Raw genomic sequence first — 21,942 nt, 5'->3', positions numbered from 1 at the left:
GAGAGCCATATACCTTGGCATGGTATGACAAAATATGGTGAAAAATCTATAACTCAAGGAGTGACAAAGAGCACAAGGTTGGCTGTTTTTGAAGTAAAACTTAAAGGAAAAATGCAAGGGTGTTGTTCCCAAGAATAATTATAACATGGGGTTTAGGTGAGGTCTTCTGGGAGCTGATAGTTCTTTATACCAGGAACAAAATAAATAACATTGAGACAGATCTTACTAGAAGATCGTTCATTGGTTCTAAAGCAAACCTTCCTCCCCCATCCCTGCCTCTGAAGAACTGGCCTACCACTGCCTGATTCATGCCCCCTTTAGGAGCCCATTCTGATCAGTCCCTGGCAATGCCAACCCCATGGATTTATTTGTGTCTTTGGTTTGGGTTTCTAGGTTGACTATGCTCCTTCCTTGCCGGAAGGACTTCAACTTGTTCAAGTATCTCTGATTTCCCTCCTTTGCTTTTTAAAAGGAGACAAAAAAAAAAAATGAGAATCTCTCAGGATCAACTCTCCTTTACCTGAACACCAGACGGAACATTAAACATACATTGCAAGCTTTCTGGGGTTTCCCTGGAGAAGGTCATTGTCCGTAGGTACCAACTAAAAGAAGGGGAGTCCCTGAAATGAATCCCATATGGCTCAAACAATATCAACTGTAAGACAAACTCGATTCCAGTTTGGACACAGGTAAGAAAGACAACAGAGTCTTTTACCTGATAATCCTTAATGTCCTGAAGTCTGATGAATTCACCTGCTATTGTGCCTGCTAAGATCTCATAATGTCACAAAGTCGGAAGGCACCTGTAAGAATACATTTCTATGACTAACCCTCAACTCCTTTCTCACTTGAGCAACCACAGCAGACCCTTTCCTGCTCTTCATTGCAGGTTCATAAGCTGTTGGAACAGGAAGGGCCCTTTGGACATACGTAGCCCAATGCCCGCACAGCAAATGGGATATGGAGGTCCGGGGATGGTAAACGCCTTGTCCAAAGCTAGTTATCCACAGAGGCAGGACTACACGTGCATTTCTGAAGGTCACAGAATAGCTTCCGAGAGACCTCCACTTTCAGCATATCAAAGAACTGGGTTTGTTTTCCAATTTGAGCTTTAATAAGGAATCTATTTTTCTATGAGAGATGGAATTCTACAAATTTCTTTTCATTCCAGGAATTTATTGTCATCAAGGAAATTATTCTCTCATTTTGCTTTGCCTCATAAAGACTAGTATTTCCAAATGGTAAAAGTGGCTTACTAAAAGGTGGAGAACACTGTTCGCATTTCTCAAATATATTTCTGTTGGCACGTTCGATTTTTCAGTTACTGAGGCATATCCTCTTTCAGAAATATAGTCCCAAACGGGTAACACAGCAGGTCTGGTGTGCGTGAGAACAGAAGGGCTTTTCCTTTGATGCGTCTCTGAGCAGTTTCACACACTTGAGCACCTGGAAATCAAAACCTCTTAATACTTGACCATTTTCCTGGAAATTTAGAGAAGTCGTTGGTTGACCATTAAGTCCCCATCTTCTCTCTCTCTCTTTTTTTTTTCTTTTTCTTGTCTTCTTTTATTTTTTTTCCCTAGCATTTCTATTCTCTATAAGCACTTTTCTGTGACTACTGCCTCCTTGGAAAACAGACATTTTTGTCAACTAATCCGAGGAAAACTTATAAAATATCAGATGTCATGAAGCCTATAATCAAGGAATTCCTAGGGAACCCAGAAGGTCAAATTGCCAGTAAAGGTTTCTACCTGCTGGTCCTGCCATGAAGCTCAGGAGAAGGCTGGCATTTTTGTAGAAGCTCTAACCAGTGTGATAACATCTAACCAGGCTGGATCAAGGTATTTGCAGAAGGAACTAGGCTCATAGTAACTTTCCTGGTAAGTAACTTTGTTCTTTTTTCATCCTATGAATGAAAAACTGATAGATGCTTTTTTAGGAAAAAAATGTGGGGTCACCTTAGCATTTGGACAGCAATTTTGCTGCTACTGACCACTGTATATGGAAACAAAACTCCTTTGTAAATGGTTTCTTACTTTCCTGCTTACAAGCAGATTATAATTCTATTTTAGACTACACACATATACACAAGTATAGATTTAGGCTTGAAATTAGATTTTTAGGACCATGTCCATAAACCATTGGTGTAAATTAATAGTTCAAGATCCTTTCCTTGTAAATGATCTTTAAAGCGAGAAACTCTTTGATGAATACCTCTAGTATTAATAGTGTTGCTTTCTCTAATATCCTGCTAAATCTCTATGATTGCTTTTGATCTCATCTTTAACAGCAGTGCAAACAATTAACTCTTACAGGAAATGACTACAGAACATCAATAAATCTCACTTATTACTCTAGCTCCTTAGAGGGTAGGCTGAGACTAGTCAACATTTGTACCATTGTGACTCTTAATGATATTGCCTAGAGATGGACCAGTTTAATGGAATTTGTGAGCTCAGTAAACCACTTCGGCTCAAGAGTTCATGAAAAGAGCCTGTCTGCCTGGCTTTACACACTCATTTGTTCATTTATTGTCTCATCAAACATTTATTGAAGACAGTTTCTGTGCTGGACGCTAGAGATAAAAGGGTGAACAAGATACAATCCCAACACTCAAAAAGCTTCTAGTCTAGTGGATAAATATTCTAGATTGTGGTTTGATTGGATCTCATGGTTTTCAGCCTGTGGCTGACAGAGATACAGAAAGTCTCTTTGGCTTTCTTAATTTATCTAATACTTATGTCTTATAAAACCCATAAATTTTGTTTGGTTGAAAATTTGATCAGGTGGCCCCAAGCCATCCCATTATAGAAAATAATAATATTAGCTAATATTTATTGTGGGCCAAATACCATGTTGGATAGTTTCAATCCCTTATCTCTATAGTCAACAGCCCTGTACAGGAGATCCTCTATTCCAGTTTCACAGATAAAGAACCCGAGGCTTAGAGAAGTTCAGTTATTTGCCTAAATACACATGGCTAGTTACTGGGGAAAAGTTTTGGACCCAACAGAGACTTGTTTGTTCCAAAGTGCATTGTCTAGACCATTATATGTAGAAACGTTAAGCCATATTTTTTAATTCTGAAAATATTCTGTAGCCTGACCGTTTGTGTCATCTCTTCAGTTGAATGCTTAACTAGTAATAGGTCATAACTTGTATTACTACTCATGTTAAAAACACTGCTTCTGCTTCTAAGTATGATATTCAAATTGCCGCTCTTCCCCGGAAAGATCGAGTAAGTCATATTGAATACACATTTATTATATTCTCTCAGTGTGATACTTAAGAGTATTTCTATAAAATGACAAGTCCTCCTGACACCGTTCTATCCAACCTTCTTTCTGTATTGGCGTCAGATTTGCCGCAAATATGGAAGCAGACAGAAGAACGGGAGCAGTTGTCCTACATGCAGGACTCAGCTGCAGAACTCAGAGCTGCATTTGCACTCCTGCTGGGCCAGCTGCAGAGAGACCAAGCCAAACAGGATCCTCTGAAGAGCAGCTCAGGATTGTAAGTCAATGCCCTGGAAACTGTTGGGGAATTTCAAATCCAAAAGAGCAGTCTCCCAGGAATAAGTAAGTTAAGAGATCATCATTAAGATTTCAGACTCCGTAACAACTCGTCTGGCCCACTCTCAGTGGGAACTGGATTGTGGAAATAACTTATTTTATAATCAAACCAGATACTCATCCTTCAATATATAGAAAAATCAAATTCTAGACAAACATTAAATATTCATTTATTAAATAATCAATTATATTATTTTTATTTCTCTCCTCTTGAAAAATTATAGAAATAATAACAGTAAAGTACACTCCAGGAAAAGAACTGATATGATATGTGAAAACCTTTCAAGAAAAAAGATGTAGAAGGTTCAGGAAATGGTGAGGAAAGGTCAAATCAGATTCTCCGATGCATGTGAGTGAGATGGGAAAGGCAGAACCAATCTGTCCAGCCAGACAGGGTCAGTTCATCCATTCTTGACTATGATCATATCTAATGTGATTTTGCTGGAGCTTTACCTTTGTTTAATGTGAGCAAGGCCCACTTTTTTTATTTATATAAATATTGAGAAACTATGGGCACAATTTTGTAAGGGGCAGAAAGGAAGATTTCTGTAAAAGCTTTTCAGACGGTGTAATTGTATGGCTGGAAAAACAAAGTGTTTGGTCCAGGCACACACCTCAGGGTTACAGGTAAATACTCTTTAATTCTTCTGTATAAGTAGGGAGGGACGGCAGGTTTTGCAGGGGCTGCAGGCTATGTGCTTCTGCTGGCTCAGAATTCCAAGATTTCATCCAATTTGGGCACAAATAGCATTGGGATCCTTGGAGAACTTGGTGACTCTGTCCCAGTCCTTTGAGTAGTTGCTGCCCGAGCTGGCATGGGGGACATTAACAAGGAGCTAACTGACAAGAGAAACTGGGAATACCTAAGGGGTGGAGATGTTAGGTCCCTTTGGGATTTCTGTGTTGAAAGATTTGTAAAGAAATTTGTGTCTCTTATTTATTTGATTCTGGAAATAATCAGTGGAGAAGAATGGACCAAAATTTGATAAACTTGTCATGTGTCAGAAGGTGATTCATATCAGGTCCCGACATACTTAACTGTGCAAACATTTCTAAGAATGTCATAAGCTGGTAAATTGTTCATTCTTCATTAGCATTAGAGATGAAATTTTGCCTGGATGAGGGAGAACATCTCACAGGGATGTTTGTAGCAGGCTAGATCTAGTCAAATAGAAGTTTTCAAAGAAGTTTCACAAAGCAGGTAAAACTTTGGAAAAATAAGAGAAATGATTGATTTTGGTTTCCTTAAAGGTTATGATCCCAGGCACAAACAAATTCATAAACCAAAAAGCAACTTTCTGGTCTTTTTTTTTTCCCCACTGACTACAAACTCAATATAAATTCTAGCAGTGCAATTAAATAATGGTGACACAGTCCTAATTCAAGAGGTCTTGAATAATAATTTTTAGGAGAGTGAAGTGCAGAGAAAAATGTGGATCGTGATTCTGGATCTATCACTTTCTGTATAATCATCCTTCAAAAAATAAATTTTGAGTCACTGCTTATTGCTTTCTTAAAATTATAAAAATAATACATGCCCAGTATAGAAAAAATTGGAAAGTAGAAAAAACAAAGAAAAAAATTACAATTGTATCTGACGCTTATTACTGTTAACATTTGCTGTATTTCCATCCATTCATTCTGTCCATGTAACAACCGTTTCAAGTGGACAATGTGAGGACTTCGCAAATTTAAGTATGGAAGTAGCTATGACATAGGTTGTGACATGTAGGTGATTAAAAAGGTCAATTCTGTAGATTTCAAATAATCACCTATTGGCGTACTTTATGAATCAGGAGTACAGAAAAATGGATTAATTATGATCTAGTCTACAGGTCACTTTAAAACAATTAGTCAACATTTGCAAAATAGTTTCAATTTCTAAGACTCGTTACATGTTTCTAAAAATAATGAGAATGTAATAAGCATTTCCTGAAGTACTGTTACCCTGAGCATACGATGATCTCTCGTTTTCAGGGGAAACATCTGGATGTAAAAGAGGAGGGTTTTACAACTTGAATATATACAATTACACTGATACGCATGTGAAGTCAAATATTCACTTGTATTATTTAGTATATTCTTTGGGTTATACCTACAGATTAAAAATTATATCATACACATTTCACTTGATAAATACTGCTTTTTTTGCCCTCTCATTTCACGAAACATTTTATTCAGACTCTTCCCATGAATATAAAATGTATAATCTAAGGAAAATTGCTGAATCATTGCAAGGTCTGGGTGTCTGTTCTGGGATCCTCCTATGATGACGTCACTGGATATTTTATGGGAACAGACAATTACACACTTATGAAATAAAAGCATTTTTTTCCATTTATTCTGTCATCATATGTACAACATAAGCGTTAAAGTATAGAGACTTTAGTCTCAGGTAATATTTACCAAATCCTCATTAAACTTTTCTTGTCTTCTACCAGCGCTACCTCTAAACTGGATTTAATTGAGTTTATTTCAGGTCGATATCCTGTCCAGGCAGTATTGTTTGTTCGAAGTAGAGTATTGGAAGAGAAATCAGAGGTTGCCCCCGCTGAAACATAAGGCGAACTTTATTTCATGAGGCATAATTTTGGGAACAAAAACTTCACCTTATGTTCTAGAATTTCAGTGTGTTTAAATTCTGCATATTTTGCATCTATATTGCGGAGTGGGATTTGCAAATATCTTCTCCCATTTTTCATGTCACCTTCGAGATAGACCTGACTAAAATATCAAGCTCTGGGGCAGAAAAAGAAACAAGGTTTAACGCACGAACTCTTTCTCATTTATTTATACTGCCTATTTCCGAAATCTATTTGAGAAGACCTAAAAAAAAATACACAAGTAGATTTAGGCCATGTGATAAAAATAAAAGATCAAAAGCACTAAGGAAAGCAGAAGAAAAAAGGCCTGCGATTTTCTAACAAGAAACACAGAGTAAAATTTTATGTTCAAAGGGAGGAGAAAAATGTAGTGCAGTACGTAGGTTTTATTAGCTGAGCACACCAAGTTTTCAAGTATGTTATGTTTTTGTCACCATAAAATGAGAAAAGGACTGCAATGCATGAGTCCTTTAGGAGAAATGTGAAGAGAAACCGTGGGCATTGGCTTCCACATCCACTTTATAAAATGGAAGAAATGGTCTTTAACAAACACGTTTCATGCTCCCACTGCATCATTACTATGGGCACCATGACATTTAATGTCATTCACAGATGATGGCCTTCAGCAGTCTTGGTCAGGCAGGTGACAATCTAGTGATTTAACGTGATAATAGAAGGTTTGCAGGATCAGCCAACTGACCATTGCTCTAGTCATTCTGCCATGAAGACCCACTGTAGGAGTTTCAAGGCAAACTTGGACAATTATTCTCTGGCCTCAGTTTCCTAATCTATAAGCTGGGATAACAGTATGTATCCAGTAATGGTCATATAAAAATTGAATGAGAGACTGTGAGTAAAGTACTTGGCACATTGTCTAACACATAAGAGGTGCTTCAGAGCTACTGCCCTTTCGAACAAAAGCAAGCATTATATGCAGAGTGGAGAGTGGTTTGTAGCCAATCATATTGACGGAGCAGAAATCCTCCAGGAGAGTCAGCTCGACTTGTAACTGCCCCAGTGGAAAGTTACCTTACTGTCCACCGATACACAGAAAACTTGAATTTAGCATTTGTTTCTGTTCAGTGGATTTTTCCCTCCCTTGGCAACAAAAATGATATTAAACTGTGTGGGTTTTTTGTGGGGTTTTTTTGTATTTTTGTAGTTCTTTTCTGTATGTTAATCTTAATCCTTTATGTTAATTGATATCATCTCTAAAACCAACAAATTTGAGCTTCCTATGTGTATTTAGTAGAAAAATAATTAAGCTTTTAAAATACAGTTAGAAAGTACTTAGAAATATAGTTAGAGATACAGTTAGTACTTGTAAATATACTTAGAAAGTCTTGAATTTGAAATTCATATTTACATATGAAATAGCTATAATTATTTACTTAATAAAAGAAAAATGAGAAGAATAAAATAAAGAACTTTGGAATCAAGATGAACATCCAAGTTTGAAATATCATGCTTAGATGAAAATGTGGTGGCATTTGGTTAATTTATATAGAATTCATACTGTTTCATTTTCATAAGAAAACTCAGGCAATTCATCTCCATGTTTTATTATGAATGTATATAAATGGATTTGAAGAACATATTTATTTTGTAAACTGATTTCCATTTTATGCATCCATAAAATGATTTGAGCCATAAAAAACAGTTAATATATTTTTAAAAAGAATGTTGAGACAAAAATCATGTAATATAATCACCCCAAATTAGGCACTCATATATAATCAAGTTCCCTATTTAATGCTCAGTTAATTACCACATTGAGAAAGTTATGGAAGTTCGAGATTCATTCTACTCAGAAAAGAATGAAACTTCAGGAATCTAACTAAGGAAAAGGGACAGGAGGTAAGCATAGTGTCTTACTATACAGAAATTTTCTTTTACAATGATGAATCAGAAATATTCCTATGGAAAAGCAAACTTCCCAAGATGAAAACTAGATTATTTAATGTATTGAGAAGAGGCTAAAATTATATAAATATCATGTACAATTAAAACATTAACTTTGTTTCAAATAACATACTTTTAAATTAAAAACAAAGTAGATCGTAGGAGAAATAACAGTGTCTTACTATTATTATCAATAAAATACCATTGCCCTACAAGCAAGATGTACAAAGTTAAAACAAACACATTATGACCTAATTCTATTTACAGCATGAGTAAAAAACTCATCATTGCTTGCTTACGGATTTAGTGTAAAAATCAGGAGCTTTGCTACACACAGAAATTCTCAAGAATATTTTTCCCTTTTCTTCTCAAAAGAGAAATCCAATTCTTCTCTTCTCAGGAAATGCCTATTTAATTATTATTCTAACTCCAAGCTAGTCGAAAATGAGTAAAACATTTATGTTTCCGCTGGTAATCAAATTGGAATGGTTTCTACTATTTCTACTAAATGAACAATAAATGTATAATTTGGTAACATTCCAGCATTCAAGTGACACGCCCTTGAAAACCGTGATGTTTCATTATATATTTTGACGTATGTCTGCAAGAAATCCTGGAACCATAACTTTAAACATTACACCAGTTACACAGAACTTTAGTCAGCAGGTGGAATCAAAGAAAATTGAGGGGTCCTACAACAAATTCAGCAGCCTTGTAGGGCAGATTCAAATTTGGGGAGAGGTGCTGAGTCAAAATATGGTGTCTTCTTAGTCGTGCTTCAACTTCAAATGAAATTCCAATATAAAATGCGCTTTTAGTGAACATGTTGTTTCTCTTTTTTTTTTTTTAAGATTTTATTTATTTATTTGAGAGAGAGAGAGCACACAAGCAGGGGGAACAGTGGAGGGAGAGGGGAAAGCAGACTCCCCACTGAGCAGGAAGCCTGGCACAGGGCTGGATCCCAGGACCCCGGGATCAGGACCTGAGCCAAAGACAGACACTCAACCTACTTAGCCACCCAGGAACCCCACTTTTAGTGAACATTTTTAAAGCAAAACTAAATTGCGATCAGTGCATTATTTGATAAGATTAAAATAAGAACATATCTGAAAATAATAATTTTTTAAGTAAAAGTTTTGGGAATATTGCCACTTTGCTTCTAAATTCAAATCATTTCAAATAATTTGGAGGTGCAACTTTAAACATTGCCCTAATCAAAATCCTAGCATGGTTTAGTTGTAAGAGCAAGATGTTCTATAAAATCAGAAATCAAAGAGAAGACCTCCAGTATCAGAAGTGGACATGGGATCCATATTTGAAGCTAAAAGTTCAACTTGATAGATTGTCAAGTATGCCTGGAAATAGATTCCCATTCAAACAAGGGACTATGTTTTGTTTAAAATTATTACACCACTTAATCCAGGCCTGCCACTGAATAGCGGTGACTTTGGGCAAGTTACAAAACCTCTTGAGCTGCTTTTCCCATGGAAACTAAGAAACTAAGCATCTCATAACCCACTGTGGATGAAAAGCTCTGGTAGGCACTAATTCTATAACAACCTTTCCTTCTTTTTACTATATGCTAGGTGTTTCCAAACCCTACTATGTTTGTGTTTCTCTCAGGTTTTAAATGTCATTCCATTTTCTCCCACAGATAAAAGTCCTAATGAAGACATTTCCCCCAAGCCCACGATTTTTCTTCCTTCAGTTGCTGAAAAAAGACTCCATGATGCTGGAACATATCTTTGTCTTCTGGAGGATTTTTTCCCTGACATTATTAAGATAGATTGGAAAGAAAAGGATGGCAAAAGAATTCTGACATCCCAGCAGGGAGACACCATGAAGACTAAGGACACATACATGAAATTCAGCTGGCTCACCGTGACTGGAACGTCCCTGGATAAAGACCACAAATGTATCGTCACACATAAAAATAATAAAGGAGGGGTTGATCAAGAGATTCTGTTTCCTCCAATAAAAAAAGGTATGTTATAAACATAATTATAACCTCCCAGAACCCTTATTTTCAGAGGGAATACCTTACCTTTCCTGTGGTTTTAATGGAAAACAAACAAATAGACACCTTCTTTTAATGTTATTTTTAACGGTAGCATAAATGTCCTATATCCCCATTAAATTAAATTAGTACGAGCTTTGGAACATACCAAGAAAAAGAAAGAGACAAATTCCCTTACCCTTTCCTGTCTCAGTTTCCTTATTCAAAATATGAAGGTCACAGTGATGTGTCTGAAGGTCACTGTATGGGTTAAATGAAACAATACACATGAAAGCGTGGGCAACCTCACACCGCATAAACGCTCAAGAAGAGAACCCCCTTGGATGATCTTACTTGATCAGGAAATAAGAACAATTATACATCTTTCAGGAATGTTCTACTCAGCAGTCAAGTCCCTCTCATTTCAATCTTGCTCTACTCAAAGTATAACCCATGAACATGAGTTACAAGGAACAAAATGCTTTTCATTTGATGGACCCAGATCACAGCTCAACCAAAATAGTAATGTGGTTGCTGAGGTTTTAGTATGGTCTTGGGTGTCTCAGATTTGAATTTTACATACCGCTCTAAGGTGAAATTGGTAAGTAAAGATTGGGTGAGGCTACTGTCTACAAATATTCTTCCATTCTACACAGTGAATGTATTTCTTACCACTGGTAAATGCGGCTCAGCAAACACTATTGCGGTCCTAGTGTGTGCCGGGCCTGGAAGGGATGCAGGATGAACGACTGTCCCAAGGAAGAGCCCTACAGTAGAGAGAATATACTTTTCCCGACCACTCAGGGTCAGTCATGATTCAGGCATGGTGACCCAAATGAACCTCATTGGTGTAGACGCTGGTCGTATTCAGACAGTGTGGGCAGACGGCTGAATGTGCCCTGGCCCCGCTGTGAGCCAGTAACTCACTAGCTCAGAAGTCAAGTCCTGAGCATGAACCTCACAGACCAAGGCCCCAGAGGGCCCCTAAGAAGGAACCAGTTTGTACTTTTCCCTGTGGTTCACAAGAACTTTTTAAGCAGTGGGGAACAAACACATAACAAGACCTGTGAAGAGCTTTCTGGACACAAGTCTAAATTTCTGAAATCTTCACCTTTGGGGTCTTTTAAAACGAAAACCACAGACCCAAATGGCAACACTTAGCTTAAGTCCCCAAGTCACTAAACCAAAACTTAACACCTAACCCAAGTGCAATGTCAACCCCCACCCCCACCCCCAGAACAGTGACCTTTAACCAGTCAACATGGGGATTTCCTGGTGCACTAAGGAGTTTACTGATTGACTCCTTCCATTCCCCTTTGGAGGGCAACCTTGCTGTAAACAATGGATTCTTTGCTAATAATTTCCTTTTCTCCACTCCCTCTCTATTTTTAATAACATTTCCTCTGCTGTAGTCTTTTGGAGCTCCCCTCTGCTTGTTAGATATGCTGCCCGACTCATAAGTCCACTGATGAGTACAGTTGTTAGGTCTAGAACATTTATTTACTTGGTTGAATTTTTGTATTTAACAGGTTTGGTGGCAATGATGGGATCCAAAGTGGACTTTCAGGGGCATCCAGAGACAAGGGCACCCAAGACAGGGGTGGTTACTGTGAGCCCACTGAGGTTGCTGTCTCTCTCACCATTCTCAAGGGCTATCGGTGAGTCCTTCTTGTTTCTAAGCTCCACTCTCTGCCTCTGGGCTCCTGATGTACTTGGCTTTCCTACAGGTGGGTCAGCTCGGGCTGGCAGGTTTTGCCCAGAGCCTAGTCAAGCGGGCACATTTGTAGGAGCCCAGCTGAACTGTCAGAAGGGTCTCCCCGAAGCCAAGCCTCTTACCTTTCAGACCAAGTTCCCCAGGTGGAAATCTCAGCAAGGCTCCAGGAGAACTGTCGGCGGTGCACACAGAGCTTTTTTGAGACCAGGACGCAGTAACATCTCTGAGATACCACCCATGTACTCGTGTGCATGTCACCGTTTGTCTTGGTTCATCTAGGTAAAGGCTACTGCTAACAGGGGTCTCAGAAACGGGAAAAGCGCAAAAACCTTTTAAAGGCTTTCAAAATACTCACCACTTTAGGAATAGTCCTGTGATAGTATAAGTTGGTTGGGGAATGGGTTGGATCAGCACTAGGTCACCCAGCGGTCTCAAGAAAACTTCCCTGCAAGGTGCTACTCTGGAAAACAGACACAATTCCTAACTCAGGGCACATCCCTTACAGGTGTTAGTTCTGCTCCAAGAAGCCCAAAATTTTAGCTAATGGGATCCTTAAATTCTAAAGAGTCAAGTGCACCACATTCCACTAGACCTGCTTATTTTACTTCTAAGAACCATAGTTCCAGAAGTTACAGATATCAAGCAAAAATGGCAAAATCTTACTAAGCTTGTTTTGTGTCCTGAGGAACTGGCTCGGTAACCATCAGATTGGAGACCCCAAGTAAGGCTGGAAAGAAATGTGTCTACACCTCATTTGTGACTACTCATGGCTGGAGAAAAGTGTGGGTTAACTCCATTCAACTCTAGGGTCCCATGGAACTTCCACCAGCCCTCTGGGGAATGACAACCTAGAAATACAACGACATAATGAGGAAATTTTCAATTAGATAAGATCATTTGAGAAGTGCACTTAAAAGCAAGGGTTCTCCAATTAAACAAGATGGGACATCTCTGTTAATCGGCAAGCAGAAGACTCCAGAAGGTTTTAAAATTCAAAGGTAGTTTCATCGAAACATTTACTGCAAAGGCTAATGAGAAATTAACGTTGGAAGAGGTACATAAACAAAAGACTATAAAACTGACATAAGTCCCCCTGCTCCCCCTTTGCTCCTCTGAGCACTCGTTTTTGTCTGAATTTTTTCCACTCTGAAAAGACTATGCAGCCATAAACAGAAGTCTGCCAAGTTCATGGCCTTAGAGACACCCCCATATCCGCCTTCAAATGTGGGCTCCCAAATGAGCCCCTCCCAGAGTTGATGAAACTGGGTGGTTTCTGGCAAACTGGCACATTGTTCCCTTACAGCCAAGTGGAAATCCTGGTAAATAACAGGGCCTACGGAAGGGGTCCTGAAAAACTGGCCAAAGCCAGGGAGGGTGGAAACCCTCAGAGGAATCAAGTCCTTCTGATTCTCTCTGTTCACCTTGCCTTGTCCAGAGAGGAAATAAAATTTCACATTGTCCCACCTTTCCAAATCCAGACCCATTGCTATTGATCCTTTCTCTGGCAGAGATGGCCATTGTCTTCCTGCTGGTGGCATCCCGCATGACTGCTCTTAGCTTTCTGCCTGCCAGGGACATGCGGCCGGTTGGTTCTTCCTTTGGCTCTCACTGTGAGTGACTCTGGATCTCGGAGAGTGATATCCTTTGCACCTCTTTGAGGACCCGTCTTACACCCCAGGGAAGTTCTGGTGCCAGAAATCCTTAAAATCAAACCTACGCACCCAGAGGGAAGGAAGCACTTTGAGGCTCATGTGCTCGGATCGGTTGGAGCAACGTGTGATGTCATTTCACGTAAATCCGGGTCTTTGAGAAAACAAGAGCAACTGTCCTCACAAAATTTAACAGAACTAGAAATGCAGCCCTTGAGGCAATTTGGAGTCCACCTAATCCTTTACCCTTCCCCAAACTTCTCCTATTTATGGAAAAGGGCTTATAAATACTGGCTTTAGAAAAACAAAGTCTTCTTGGAGGAACTAGCTTTCTTTCTCTGAACCATGAGAGACTATGGACTCTGGGAAACAAACTGAGGGCTTCAGAGGGGAGGGGTGGGGGAATGGGATAGACTGGTGATGGGTATTAAGGAGGGCACATATTGCATGGTGCACTGGGTGTTATACGCAAGTAGTGAATCATGGAACTTTACATCAAAAACTAGAGATGTACTGTATGGTGACTAACATAATATAATTAAAAAATAAAATAAAAAAAATAAAGTTAAAAAAATAAAAATAAATTTTAAAAAATCTTAAAAAAATAAAGTAAAATTTTAAAAATAAATAAATAAATAAATGCCAGAATTTCAAACTCCCTAAAAAACATAAATAAAATAAAATAAAATAAAATAAAATAAAATAAAATAAAATAAAATAAAATAAAATACAAACTGTTAAAGGGCTCTTGTACCTAACCTCTAGCAGTCTCCTTAATCATTTCAGGGACACATACAAATCTGTACATTTTCTCCAGACATGTTAGTGACTCTAGGGTCCGTGCAGAGGCCTGTGTGTCCACAAATATACATTGTCAGTGTGAGATATTTTTCTCTTTGGATGTTATTGTCAACATTAATTTCTTTTTTTTTTTTTAAGATTTTATTTATTTATTCGACAGGATAGAGACAGCCAGAGAGAGAGGGAACACAAGCAGGGGGCAGTGGGAGAGGAAGAAGCAGGCTCATAGAGGAGGAGCCTGATGTGGGGCTCGATCCCATAACGCCGGGATCACGCCCTGAGCCGAAGGCAGACGCTTAACCGCTGTGCCACCCAGGCGCCCCCTCAACATTAATTTCTAAAGAGCTCTATAGCCTTGGTTTGAAGATGAGCACTTGAAAGGATTGGGCATTCTAAAACTCTCAGAAAGATTAGAAACTAACCCAAATGTGTTTCAATATCATATTGTGGGACAAATATTTGGTTGTTGGTTTAAGTAAAATAGATTTATCTTAAGAGTTATTTATCTTAAGAGTTATTGTCCCTTTGTGGGACACAAAGGCAAAAGAGTGACATTCCTCTAGGAACTCAGCTGCCTTCACATTAATACTTTGCTTAAGGCTAAAAGTAATCTTAGCCTGATAACCTCTCGCCGCGCCCCCCCCCCCCCCCCCCCCCCCCCCCCCCGCCAAACCCAATCCTGTGAGTCTACTTGAACATATAAAAATTCCTTTGGAGATTTCCTTTATCTATACCCTCAAGATGTATGTTGGCACTCATCCCCCAAGCATATGACCCAGGGATACACATCTGAAGGTTCTCACAACTGAGGTATTATTAGACAGTAGTAAATGACCATTTCCTAACAACAGCTAACCCTCTCAAGGTCCTGGAAACCTTGCTTCCAAAATTACTTAGAGACTTAGGCTACCCCTAATCCCCTCCCATCATGAAAGTATATAATTGGCCACACTTCATGACCCCAGCACAACCCTTTCTACCCTTAGGTCCTGTAAAGCATACAGTGCTTGAATAAAACCACCTTTTTTGCACCAAAGACGTCTCAAGAATTTTTTCTTGGCCGTCAGCTCTGGACCCCAACACTTCAAATCACATCATTATCAGCACTGAAGTTAAAAACCTTTCATGTGCTTGGGTTTACTATTACTCCAATAAGTAGGTTGGACCTCTTCTACAAAATATTAAAAGAAATCGTTTGAGGAAAATGACAGACTTTGATGTTTCATAAAGGTTTTTTTAAAGTTTTTTAATTGCAGGTAGTTAACATACAGCGTTATATTAGTTTCAGGTGTACAGTATAGTGATTCAACACTTTCATACATGACCCTGTGCTCATCAGGAAAGTGCCCTCCTTAATCCTGATCACCTTTATAACCCATCCTCCCCCACGTCTCACCAAGGTTTTATGGGTAATCTCTGCAAAACTGCTAAGAACCATTAAATTGAATATGATGTGGTTTGGAGTGTTGGGGTTTGGACTCAATGGCTAAGAAAGAATTCTTGAGTTGTCTTCGTGCAAAAAAGTGGTTTTATTAAAGTACAGGGACAGAACCCGTGGACAGAAAGAACTGCTGCACCTGGATTGTAAGAAGCAACTGATTATATACAATGGAGTTTGGGGAAGTCAAGACAAGGGGAAGTTTCCAAAAGGATTTTCATATTTTGAAGAAGACTCACAAGAAACTGGAGGCCTGGCTGTTGTCAAGCTAAGGTTGTATTCCCCCCACCCCTACCCCATTCCCGGACAGCAGGCATTAACATTAAGACTGTGGGGAGTTCCTTTGAGGGATATTACACTCTGCCTGCCTCAAGTATTTGTCAGTGGGCTGCAGGAAATTTAATTTTATCTACATTTCTTTGCTTTTGCTCCCTACATCAAATATATGGAAATAAAACGAGAAACTTTAAATATATTTTAAAATAGTCTCCCAAATCTTTTTGGTAACCTAAAACCTTAAAATTCTGCTGAGTTAGGTCAAATGTTAAATTAAGTTACACTCACTAAATATCTAGAGGATAAAATATTAAATTATTAGTTAATGAACATGGGTTTATCTACTTTCGGTTTCCTTATGGCAGAGAAACTAAAGATAAATTTGGGAGTGTTTGTAAATGTATTTTGTGCTTTACTAAATGATTGTTTTATGAAGAAGCACACATTTCTAGAACTTTTGAAATGTATTCATGAATTTGCGCATCTAAGGAATGCTGGTATAACTGTTCACAATTGTTTACTTATTAGCTTTCATTAAAAATGAAGGTTTTGGGGGTGCCTGAGTGGTGCAGTTGGTTAAGCTTCAGACTCTTGGTTTCTGCTCAGGTCATGATCTCATGGGTCTTGATGGAGCCTGCCTGCATTGGGCTGTGGGCTCAGTGGGAGTCTGCCTGAAGATTGTCTCCCTCTCTCTGTCTCTCATTCTTTCCCTAAAAATAAAACCAAAAATCAAACCAAATCAAAAACACAAAAAAACTTTGCAACTCTATTTTCTGGAATCCCACCATCAGTGATCTTTTTAAGGATTTTTTTTTTTTTTTTTGGTATATATGTTGGGCTTTTTTTGTTGTTTTTATTTATTTTTTTTAAAAAGATTTTATTTATTTATTTGACAGAGAGAGAGACAGCCAGCAAGAGAGGGAACACAAGCAGGGAGAGTGGGAGAGGAAGAAGCAAGCTCCCAGCAGAGGAGCCCAATACGGGGCTTGATCCCAGAAAGCTGGGATCACGCCCTGAGCCGAAGGCAGACGCTTAACAACTGAGCCACCCAGACGCCCCTGTTTTTTTTTTTTTTAAACACTACAGATAAATATAGCCCTCACCTCAGGTTTTATATATTCAGATAGGTATAAATGTGATTTGACCTGTCACTGTATCCTTGCAAAGAAGTGCACTGAAACACTGAGACTCTAATAAAAAGGTGACTTGCTAAGAACAATTAAAATATCTGGAAAAGATGACGTCTGAGAGCCCACAATGGTGGAGTTATATTCTATGTCTATGGATTGCTTTACAAGGGACTTTCCACATGCTCTGGGTCATCTAAACCCCTACAATGGTCATTTGGGTGCTGGCTCTGCCCCTTGCTGGTATGACTCTTGGCAAGTTACTTGGACTCTTTCTGCCTTATTTCCTCTTGTCTAACATAGAGTCCTCAAAATATAGCTCACATGATTGTCACTGGTGGATCGGATGACTTAATACACCTGAACCTTCCGCATAGTGTCTGACACAGTAATAATCACTCAATAGGTACTGGCTTTCATTTGGTTTCTTATCATGTCTACAAATACCACCCACCATTCCAAAAATCATGTGTAGGAATTGGGGACCCTGGGGCGTGCATGATTTGGAAGCTAGGGCTGCTTTCTTTGCTTAGATGGGAAATTTACCTAAAATAGACTCCTTCCAACATGTAAGATTCTGCGGTGGATTCTAGGATTGGACGAATTTATTTTGGTAACAACCCTTCCTATTGGTGGCAGGTATTGAGGACCAAACAGCAGCCCCTGTTTCTGGCTATTTTTTTATTGAACAAGTATTTACAGATCACCCACTGTGCGGCACGCTCTGTGCTGGACACAGAAGGAAAACAAGATCTTAGATATTATCCTCCACTTGTGAGAAAAAAAATGCATCCTTCATGACCTTCAAAATCTTCGTGTGCAGAAATACATATATGAACCAATCTACTGAATTACATAGAAGCAGACTGACCATTTCTGGAATTGTGGGGCTTATATTTCTAATGCCTCTCTCCTCTTTGCTGACAAATTATATCTATCTATCTATTTATCTATCTGCAAAACAGACACACATCAAATAATGGATATGAACAACTGAATGATATCTGCTCTCATTTCTTTTAGAGCGCACTGTGATTAACTTCACAAAAGATTCTCTGAAAGAGGAGAAAGGTAAGTGTCTATGTTTGCCTTTATGTTATGTCATAGCATTTTTTCTGTTGGGGTTCCTGTGGAGCATGAAATCAGCCATAATAGCTGGCTCGCTAAAATGTAACACAGAGGCCGCGGAAGGCAGGGAAGGTTTCGGAGAAGGGCCTACGCCTTTGGAATGCCGAGGTCTGTGTGACCACTCTGTCCTTGGAATGCCGCGGGGAGTTGCCTTCCCGAAGCTTTCCTAGCCCAAACTGTCGCCTGTGATCTAAGAGGTGTAGGCATTGTCCCCTGGGCTATGTTTAATACAACACGCCCAAATTAGCATATAGTACCTTTCCGTCCACAGATCCTCCCTGTTGCAGTAAGACCCCTTGTCACGCATCAGGTGCTTGCGAAACAGTGATAAGGATTTGTGATTATCAGGAAGGACCAATAAAGCGGGAGCAAAGAAGAGCAAAGGGTCTTCACCTCTGAGCGTTGACCCCCTTGATTATTCCTCTTTCAAGGCTACGTTTGGAGTCATCTTTCATCCCTCGGTACAGGGATTGCTGGCCATTCCCAGCGTTTTCCTCCTATCACCTTAACTTTTGAACTTGCCTGGCTTCAGGGAGAAAGCTCAGAACGGCTGGAGCTTGCAAAATAGACTGAGCGATATTTTAAGTCAATCCATCATTTCTCAGGAGTCATCTTTGCACAGTAAAGGCTGGTTTGGGTGGAAGAGGACTATAAACTAGGGCTGCAGTGACGTCCTTTGGATTCTTTCAACAATGGACTTCATTCTTTCTGCAGCCTTTGTGTCTACTGACTGAGGAAAACATGGTATCAAGTTGCTTCTAGATTTTTTTTTTAAAGTCTTTGTTCTTGCCGGTAGTTAATAACATGAACTGACACTGAGAGCTTCTCATCCAGAAGTTGTGCTGCGCTGTGGGTGCATTTGTGTAATTCTCTTAATACTCACTGTGAAGGATTTTATTCCCATTTTACACATGAGGGCAATGAGCTAAAATAATTCAGCCCCTTGCGCCACACCACACAGCGAGATCTGGGGCTTCAACCCAGACCATCTGAATCAAGAGTTCACACACTTACTCGGTTTTTATGCTTCCTCTAAATCCCAAAGCCAAGGCCCTGAGACAGGTGCATACATGGGGAGGAGGTGTGAACGCAGGGCTTCAGGTGCCATAGACTGGACTTAACCCCAGTCTTTTAATTATCAGTTGCATGAATATGGGCACATTACTTACATTTTCTGAGCCAACCAGGCATAACACGAATGACGTCTCACTCAGTTATTGAAGACATAAGGTCACTATGTGGACTGTCTAGCATAGGCTATCTCATTTAGCTGACACATTGTTAGTACTGGCTCCTGGCCCTTTCTCCCCACATATGTACAAAGAAAGTGACGAGGAGCATTGGCTCCAGCCCCACTGATCTGCCCTCCATGTCCAATCTCAAGGGGCCTCTGGACCTTAGCTAATGAATTACCTGGCCCAGGGCAAGGAGCTATGAGCACAGCACCACTCGATGTCCCTTTCCACGCCAGGAGCCAACATTTCTGCAGTTCTGATGCTTTGGAGGTCAAACCAGTAAGGGAAATTTCCACGGCAACAGACTTGGCCTTGCGGTTCCTTGAGTAGCCAGGCTGGCCCACCTTGGTTGTCATTATTTCTTGACATCATGTCTTTCCTGCAAAATGTCAAAGGATGATATATGCTATTGTCCTATGACATCATAGATACAATGAGAGATATTCAAGAAGGACAGGTCGATAAGCCACGACCTCCTAAAGTTTCAGAGAATTTTGATAAATCCCTTTCTTCTATTTTATATAATGCCATCTTAACAAAAACACTCTCACCCACCCCATTGGCAACACCACCAAACTTCGATAGATTGTACCATTCCTAGGGATCTCATTGAATGCATAGCATGTAATGGCTAAGACGCTTCTAAATTACTAATTCCACCTGGTATTTATGCTTAATCATTTGATGTCTTGGATACTTAGTGCATGTGGAGATGCAAAGTCCCCGAGAATATGTGATTGAGTGTCTGATTCTGGGATTGAAATCTGGCTTCTAGTACTTACTAGTGGTATAACAACAGGCAAATAATTTCTCTGATCAGTTCATTTGTAAAATGGGAATGAGTATAATAATCTCATAGGTTGTTGAAAATTAAATAAGATTAAAGCATTGCATTCAAAACTCTGAGCTAAGTGGTGGTTAGTTTGTGGTTAATGAATATTGGCTCTTAAACTTACTTAGGGACACGGTAGGGGTGAAGAAATGCTAATAACTATTTATCACCAATGCTTTTTTTCTCATTGGATTCATTCAATAAAAATGCAACTTTACCTTTTAAGACTTTGGAATGTTATAAGTGAATTTTGCCGAGGTTGTTGATTGACTTGGCCTGCAAACTGGGTTCTGAGTTGTCTCGGTGGTGGTGGTGGTGGTGGTGGTGGTGTCCACTATCCAGCTGTGCAGATGTGAGAGTGTCACTTCAACCTGAGTAAGCAGAAATGTATACTGTCACCTCTCTCCCATTAAAAGTCCTAGCCTTTCAAACTACACGTGAAACTAATAAATGACTTCTTTTAGCCGCCCTGCAACTGCAGCTCACGAACACGTCTGCCTACTACACCCACGTCCTCCTTCTTGTGAAGAGCCTGGTCTACTCCGCCATCATGGCCGTCTGTCTGCTCAGGAGACCAGCGCTGTGCGGCAGTGGGACGAGTTCCTAACACATCGTGCGTGGCACCAAGAGTCCACTTTTCTCCATTGGCTATTGTCCCTAAAAGTGTCTGCTGAGGATCTGGCAGGCTTGCTTTCTGGGTTTGGGTTACTTCAGTTCACATGTGTCTCTTTCTATTGTGTCATTTCCGCAGAACAGGTTAACACACCCCTGGGCCAACAGAAACTTTCACTCTGCAACAAGAATAAATGTTGTCATGACTCAGGGGTGGGAGCAGGAGACCATCCACAGGGGCCTCAGCACCGCTCTCTCCTTAGTGTCCACCAGCCCCTCAGCCACCCAGACCCCACGCCTCCGAGCACAGCCAGCATGCAGCTTCTAGTCGTGTCCCCCGGGACTCTTTCACCAGAAAGACTTTTCTTTTACATACCTGGAAGCTGTCATCCTTGCTACCTGAACGTTGTAGTGTTTTTCATAATAGACACAATAAAAACAAGCAAAAGTCTGCGTAGGCCTCTGTGTGCTTTCAGTTGGTGCAATCTGAGTGTTCAAGTAAGGGTCAGCGTGACACCTGAGCCTACAATTCAGTGTTGGTTGTAATATCCATCAATTCCACATTTCTAATTCTTTCCTGAGTTAGTCCTTATGATGACTACTTTGGCGCACTGACCCCAGGGGAGCCACAGCCAGTGAAGGGGCCCAGGCTATTTCTCCTTCAACGGTGAACAGATTCAGACTCATTTAGTGTGAGACACTCTGGTGACGAAAGCGTAATGTCGTAGGACAGGCAGGGGTGCTCAGACCTATCCCAGTGTGTCCTGGGCACCATGTTTTCTGATCTCACAAGAATCCCATGACACCTGCACTAACACCGGAAAGTAAGGTGGTAGAGGGGTTAAGTGTTTGGACTCCGAACCCCAAGCACCAGGGTTTAAATCTTGGGTCTATAGCTACTTGAACTCTCGGTGCCACAGTTTTCTCATTTGTAAAATAAAGTGACAGTTCTTATTTCTGGAGTTGTGTGGATGAAATGAATTAATTACGCTGGGTACACGGAAGTCGTCAACAGTATTAGCATCTACTGTTGGCAGCTCTAAGTTAGAAATCATAG

At 39.9% G+C, this 21,942-nt stretch overlaps 1 gene segment (V, D, J or C); it reads left to right on the top strand.

Moving 5' to 3' along the window:
• The first annotated feature begins 4,003 nt into the window (after positions 1-4,003).
• LOC123788723 (T cell receptor gamma constant 2-like) lies at positions 4,004-21,617 on the top strand. The segment is given in 5 exon segments: positions 4,004-4,199; positions 9,732-10,061; positions 11,603-11,731; positions 18,102-18,149; positions 20,738-21,617. Coding segments are annotated over 4 exon segments (465 nt in total).
• The last annotated feature ends 325 nt before the right edge of the window (positions 21,618-21,942 follow it).

Source organism: Ursus americanus, chromosome 3, assembly GCF_024610735.1.
Source record: "Ursus americanus isolate L20-20 chromosome 3, mUrsAme1.1.p, whole genome shotgun sequence".
NCBI classification, from domain to species: Eukaryota; Metazoa; Chordata; class Mammalia; order Carnivora; family Ursidae; genus Ursus; species Ursus americanus.
This window is presented reverse-complemented; position numbering and strand designations above follow the sequence as displayed.